Raw genomic sequence first — 6,589 nt, 5'->3', positions numbered from 1 at the left:
TTGCAGTGTAGCCTCCCAGCTTTAAACCTGCGCTCCTCTGTGTTCTTAGGGTCACCATATCTCCCTCTGCTCTGTTGCTTGTTCTCCAACTTTCTTATCATTTTCAATAAGCAGAAGCTCTTGAACTTATTGTCATTTAAAACTCCAGCTTATTAATTTTTCCCTGAATGGATGCTTTTCATGTCTTGTTCAAGAAATTATTATCTGTATCCCCCAAAAAGTGAAGAAATTCTTCTCTACTGTTTTAGTTTAGTTTGGAGTTAGCTTGTGTAAGTGTTGGGAGATACAGCCAAGTGTCTCCTTTTGGTTTTTACACTAGGGTACTGGGTTGACCCATTAGCATTATAACAAAAGCCATTTTCCCACATTGCACAAAGATATCATGTCATAAATGTAATGTTCACATTTTTATTTTTTATTTTATGTGACTGAGTGGTGTGTGTGTGTGTGTGTGTGTGCCTGGTGCCTGCAAAGGCCAGAATAGATTCCCTGGAACTAGAGCTGCAAAGGCTGTGAGCCACCATGTGGGTGGGACTAAACCCAAGCTCCCTGCAAGAGCAGCCTGAGCCGCCTCTCAGCAGTCATCCACTCATTCTTATCTGCTTCTGGATTCTCAATTAGGAGCCTTTTGTCTAGTTACCTTCCTCTCATCCTACACAGCACCTGTCGTTTTCCTCGTCTCTGTTTTTCTTTCTTCTCTTTTTTGTTTTTTTTTTGTTTTGTTTTGTTTTTTGTTGTTTTTTGTTTTGTTTTGTTTTGTTTTTTTGATACAGGGTTTCTTTATGTCGCCCTGGCTGTCCTGGAAGTCACTCTAGACTAGGCTGGCCTTGAACTCAGAGATCCGCTTGCCTCTGCATCCAGGCAGCTGGCTTGAAGGTGTTTGACACTACATCTGATTAGGCTATTTTTCGAATGAAGGTAGCGTAGAGAATTGAAGAAGCTTGTCCGAGTAAATACGTCATTTATTAGTTAATTGTGGAGCTGCAAACTGAACTAAGAGAAAGTTTAGCGACTCCTCAAACTGAATAGTTGAAAGGACCAATATATATTTTTGGGTGTATTCTTGGAAGCTGCACCAAGACTGGAATCCAGATGGATTCGTGCTTTCCAAGTCCCACCACTAGAGGGCGTGAGAACCTTAAAATCTCTATGCTTGTCCCGCCCTCTGCGTTGTCACCTTTCCACCAATCATCAGATATTTACAGGAAGGGCAGGTCCAAATCAGAACGTTTTCACATATGGTCTCTACAGAGGACTTTGACCCAAGGAAACAAACAAAACAGGGCTGATTTATCTTAAAGGTGGTCAGGGAAGACAGCATTCACTTTCTGGATGACCCATTACATCCTTGAAGTACCAGGTTGCCCCTTGGGTCCTCCCCTCCTTCCTTCTGCCTTTAGTGGAAGATGAACCAGCCATTTGTGACTCTTTTAAAGAGGGAGGTGGGGAGCTCCGAGGTGACCAAAATAGAATTCAAATTTCTGCTTCTTTAGTCATGTGCAGGTTTGTGTGCCCTCACTCTGGTATCTCCACCGTACTCATTTTAAGACACAAAATTACAAAGTGGACTTTGTCCTCTGATGTCCTTTCAGGAGTCAAAACTGGTGTTCTGACCCTTGAATGTCGCCCAGGTACTTTACCCAAGCACTGGACATCCATTCTGTGGAATGAATCATCCTTATCAACTTAAGTACGCAAGCCACACAAAACAAAGACGATGACACAGCAAGATGGAACCAGTTCACAAGCAGTAGAGGCCACACTGTCCCTCCCTCTGGTTCAGATGTTTATAGATAGTGTCCATGAAAAATGGCTGAGTTGTTAGGCTTATCTTTGTTTTTCATTATTGCTGTAATATTGAGGGTTTTTTTATGATTAAAAGTCTCATTTACTGGGTCAATTATGGAATACAGGTCATATGTAAAAAAAGGCTTGGGAATTGCAAAGAAGGAAAAATTGGATGCAGATCCTGCTTTCCAGAATAGCAACTGCTCACTGTGCCCAAGGAACTATGTATCACCTTGCTGTATCTACTAAGAAAGGGGGGGGGGGGCTGCCGGGCGTGGTGGCTCCCAGCACTTGGGAGAAAGAGGCAGGTGGATTTCTTTTTTTTTTTAAATAAATACATGTACATTTTAAAAAAAAGATTTATTTATTATTATATGTACGTACACTGTAGCTGTCTTCAGACACACCAGAAGAGGGAGTCAGATCTTGTTACAGATGGTTGTGAGCCACCATGTGGTTGCTGGGATTTGAACTCTGGACCTTCGGAAGAGCAGTCGGGTGCTCTTACCCACTGAGCCATCTCACCAGCCCGTCAGGTGGATTTCTGAGTTTGAGGCCAGCCTGGTCTACAAAGTGAGTTCCAGGACAGTCCAGGGCTATACAGAGAAACCCTGTCTCGAAAACAAAACAAAACAAAAAATCCACAAAAAAAAAAAGTGAGGGGGCCTGGAGAGATGGCTCTGTGGTTAAAAGAACTACTTGTGGTGATTTGAGTAAGAATGGCCCCCATAAGCTCAAATACTTGAATGCTTGATCCACAGTTGGTGGAACTGTCTGGGAAGGATTAGGAGGTGTGGCCCTGTTGGAAGAGGTGTTTCACTGGGGTTGGGCTTTAATATTTCAGAAGCTAAAGCCATTGTTAGTTAGCCTTCTCTGCCTCCTACTTGTGGATCAGATGTAAGCTCTCACAACTACTCCAGAGCTGTGCCTGCCTGCCTGTCTGCTTCCATTTTCTTCATCGTGATGGTCAGAGACTCTAACTCTCTGGAACCATGAACCCCCGAATTAAATACTTTATAAGTTTCTCTGGTCAGGGTGGTTTACCATGGCGATAGAAGAGTAATTAAGACTCTGATCTTCCAGAGGAAGATCCCAGCATCCACATCAGGTGGCTCAGAACCTCGTGTAGACTCCAGCTCCAGGGGACCCAATGCTCTCTTCTGGCCACACTGATGTCCACATGCAGATGGCATCCATGAACAGACATACACATAAAAAATAATAAAAATAAGCAATAACAACAAGTCAACCAGCTTGTCTAGGGTCATACTGAGCAAGCAGAATTTGAGTTCAGCCTCTTCATAAACAAGAGAGAGCAGCCCCAGGCTGCAGAGAGCTCACAGTTTATAGACACAGCATTATGGGAGTTTAGAGGAGAAGAGAAGAATTTATTCCCTGAATGGCCATTTGTGAATGGACCACCCCTTACTCTCCCTGTTCTCTTCCTTGTAGGGGGACCCAGGGAGATAGAAAAAAAAGAGAAAAGCATACAATACCTCAAAAGAAAAAAAAAGGGGGGGGGTAAGCCGGGCTTGGTGGCGCACGCCTTTAATCCCAACACAGGAGGCAGAGGCAGGAGGATTTCTGAGTTCAAGGCCAGCCTGGTCTACAAAGTGAGCTCCAGGACAGCCAAGGCTCTACAGAGAAACCCTGTCTCGAAAAACCAAAAAAAGAAAAGAAAAGAAAAGAAAAGAAAAGAAAAGAAAAGAAAAGAAAAGAAAGGGGACGCGCGAGAGATGGTTCAGAGGTTAACAGTGTGTACGTTCCTTGCAGAGAACCTGACTTGGGGGTACTTCTCAGCACCCACAACAGGAGGCTGGTAACAGCCTTGTAACTCCAACCCCCAGAAACACTCTATTCAGGAGTCCACTAGACACTTGCCGTCACTCCTACACAGACACACAGCTAAACATGAGATTAAAAATAATGAAAAAAACCCAAGTGTTTAAAGAAAAGCATAGGGAATATCAGTTCACTCATCAAGTACTTGCAGAAGAGATTCAAAGGAGAGAGTCGGGCAGAGACTTGGATGACTTTAAGGCTCTGGCCAATGCAAGCCTCTTATGTTTGATTCATATGATCCTTCGGTACCAAGTACTGAGCTAGATTATAGTCTGATGGAGCTGACATACAATAGCTAAACAATCCCAGTACTATGTACTAAAACCGGAGGGTGGGGGGAAGACACCAAATGAGGTGAGCCCCTGTGCAGGTTGGGCCCAGGAAACTGGAAAATAACAGCTGTCACAGGGAAAACAGGAGGCACGAGGGTGTGGGCTGGGGCATGTGATGTGAGAGAACAGCATGTCCAAAGCGCTGGAAATGAGAGGCTCGTAATGACGCTGTAGTCAGAGAGTGGTGCCAATTAATGCCATTAAATTGCTGACTAAATTCTAGATTCTTTCATTGCTCATTCCCAAGATGGGGAAGGTGACTACCCATAGGATCAACACAAGGACAAATCGGAACAGTTCTCTGCTGGATAGCTCCAGCCCTCCATCCCAACTAGCCCATCTTAGCCCAAGTGCAACGGTTGCTGCACTTGTTCAATCAGCAAACTCTGCCAGAATCTCCAAAGAATCAAAGGATTCCCAAAGGAGACAGGAGAATATTGCCCTGCACATCTCTGATTCCCACATAGAATCCAGTTCAGAGTTTTGTGCAAAATAACTGCACTGTGTCTGCTAAACAGAACGTAAAAGAAATGAATTCATTTGAGGGCATAATTACTGCCTCAACCCACGTCCTCTGAAACCTTTGTCCTTTCTCCCAAACCCACTCCTGCCGCATAAAAGGGCGTCTCCTTTATCCTTATGCCTTTCTGTATGCAAATACCAAGATTCTCTGCGAGGAAGTGGATTTTGAAATCGGAAGATTCTGAGTGGAATCTTACTGGATTCATGGTATTGCGCAAGTCATTCAAACTGGGGCGCCCTAAGCTTACTTCATCTGCAGAGTAAGACTAACAAGCATCTGTTTTATTCGTGTTTATGAAATGAACGTTACCAGGATGAGATGAAAATAGAAAATAGGACAGTTTGTGTAAGGCAATCACCGCTCAGCCTCACATATGAACAGGACAATGAACTGTTAGAAAGGGCCCGGTAACAGGTCTGTCAGCCACCGGCCGGAGTCACCGCAACCCCTGTCTTTCCCGGGGACGCGAAATGCGTAGGAGATCCGAGGTCCCTCCAGACTCAGCCCACGCGGGGCGGACGCAGCGCGGTCCTGCGTCACCGGCGGGTGGCTACCAAGCGGGACCACACATGGTGGGAACGTGAGGGGGCGGAGCCTGCGCCGACGCTGCTGACCAATGGAACAGAGGGAGGGTCCCACCGGGTCTCACCCAATCACAGAGGCGATCCAGACTCCTTGGGGCGGAGTCATGCCAGGGAGAGGCTGCATCATAGGTCGCTGGGCGGGCGCTGGGCGGGACCAACGGGGCGGTCGGGCGGAGCGGCAGACCGAGACCCAGTCCAGGCGGCGATGGCGGCGGCTGCTGTGGTGGCAGCGACGGTCCCCGCGCAATCGATGGGCGCGGACGGCGCGTCCTCGGTGCACTGGTTCCGCAAAGGACTACGGCTCCACGACAACCCCGCGCTGCTAGCTGCCGTGCGCGGGGCGCGCTGTGTGCGCTGCGTCTACATCCTCGACCCGTGGTTCGCGGCCTCCTCGTCTGTGGGCATCAACCGATGGAGGTGAGGGGACCCTATGCTGCGGGGTGGCAACACCAAGCGGACTCCCCTGGGCCCAGGAACTCCAGCCTGCGGCCACTCTGACACAGCGTTTTTGCCCAGTGTGGCCCGCTCTGAACTCCTGGGAGGCCTGGGGGACAGAGGTCCCTCTATGCTGACGAGACTCTCGTCAAAAACGCGAAGTCAACCTGAGGGAGGATCTGCAGCCAGTCCCTGGAAGAATGGGGACTGGGCTTTTAGGGGTGTGCTGTGGGAGCGGAGAAAAGCTTCTTCAAGAGAAGTAGCCCCTCGTGGACCCCCCCCCCCCAAGGGCTTCCCTAAGCCTCGGATTTGTTTGACTCTCCCCCACGCCTCTTTTCCCATCCCGCGTAACCTCTCTTCACAGACAAACGTGGTGGTGATCAGGGAACCTAGCTTAGCATTAGCCGGTTTTAAAAAGACCCCAAGGGCATCATCGGGTAATGGCACTTTTGTGTTCTTGACGCATTTTTTTTAAAAAACATTGATTGGGAAAGGACATGCATGGCATGGCAGTGTATAGAGTTAAAAGGACGACTTGCAGGTTCTCACTCACCATACGGTTCCAGGGTGGAAAGCCGGGTGCCTTTACCCAATGAGCAATCTCTCAGGAGGTCCCCTAACCCATCTGAGAGGATCCCTGTGTAGTTATAACGTTGCTAGAAAGATATTCAAAGAGGGTTGCATCACCCGTCAGCTCTTCCGCCTGTTGTCATGAAGTGTTTTTTAGGAGAGCTGGGCCATTACAGATGAGACTTTTAGGAGCTGATGTGGAAAAACAAGAACACAATATGAAGATTCGGTGATAACTCCCAGGAGGCTGAACCCTTTCCCAGCATGCTGTGACATAATAAATCGGCATCTGATGTATTTTCTCTGTAACCAGTCTTCAGAAACAAGACGTTTTGATACACCATGTTCCCATCACTGTCTAAAGGCCTCCCTGCAGTAGCTTGGTTTGTTTGCATTGTTATGAGAGGTGTTTGCTTATGGCCTTGTTGCACAGATGAGTGAGGTAGTTCCCAGGAGACCGTGGCTCTCAGCGTCCACTCTTTCCTCTCCAAGAGGGGTTTGCCCTGCTAGGAGAG

The 6,589-nt window shown here is 47.5% G+C and overlaps 1 protein-coding gene across 2 annotated transcripts in view; it reads left to right on the top strand.

Annotated features, from left to right (window-relative positions):
- The first annotated feature begins 5,212 nt into the window (after positions 1 to 5,212).
- The window catches only part of Cry2 (cryptochrome 2 (photolyase-like)), a 30,440-nt gene continuing 29,063 nt past the window's right edge, over positions 5,213 to 6,589 (top strand). Inside the window, exon 1 of one of the 2 annotated variants that reach the window (XM_017315281.2) lies at positions 5,213 to 5,486. In XM_017315281.2, the coding sequence (XP_017170770.1) occupies positions 5,275 to 5,486 (212 nt within the window). In that variant the 5' untranslated portion in view covers positions 5,213 to 5,274. The remainder of the gene's footprint in view (positions 5,487 to 6,589) is intronic. The other variant, NM_009963.4, reaches the window with a different exon arrangement.

Source organism: Mus musculus, chromosome 2 (genome assembly GCF_000001635.26).
Source record: "Mus musculus strain C57BL/6J chromosome 2, GRCm38.p6 C57BL/6J".
Taxonomy (NCBI): domain Eukaryota; kingdom Metazoa; phylum Chordata; class Mammalia; order Rodentia; family Muridae; genus Mus; species Mus musculus.
This window is presented reverse-complemented; position numbering and strand designations above follow the sequence as displayed.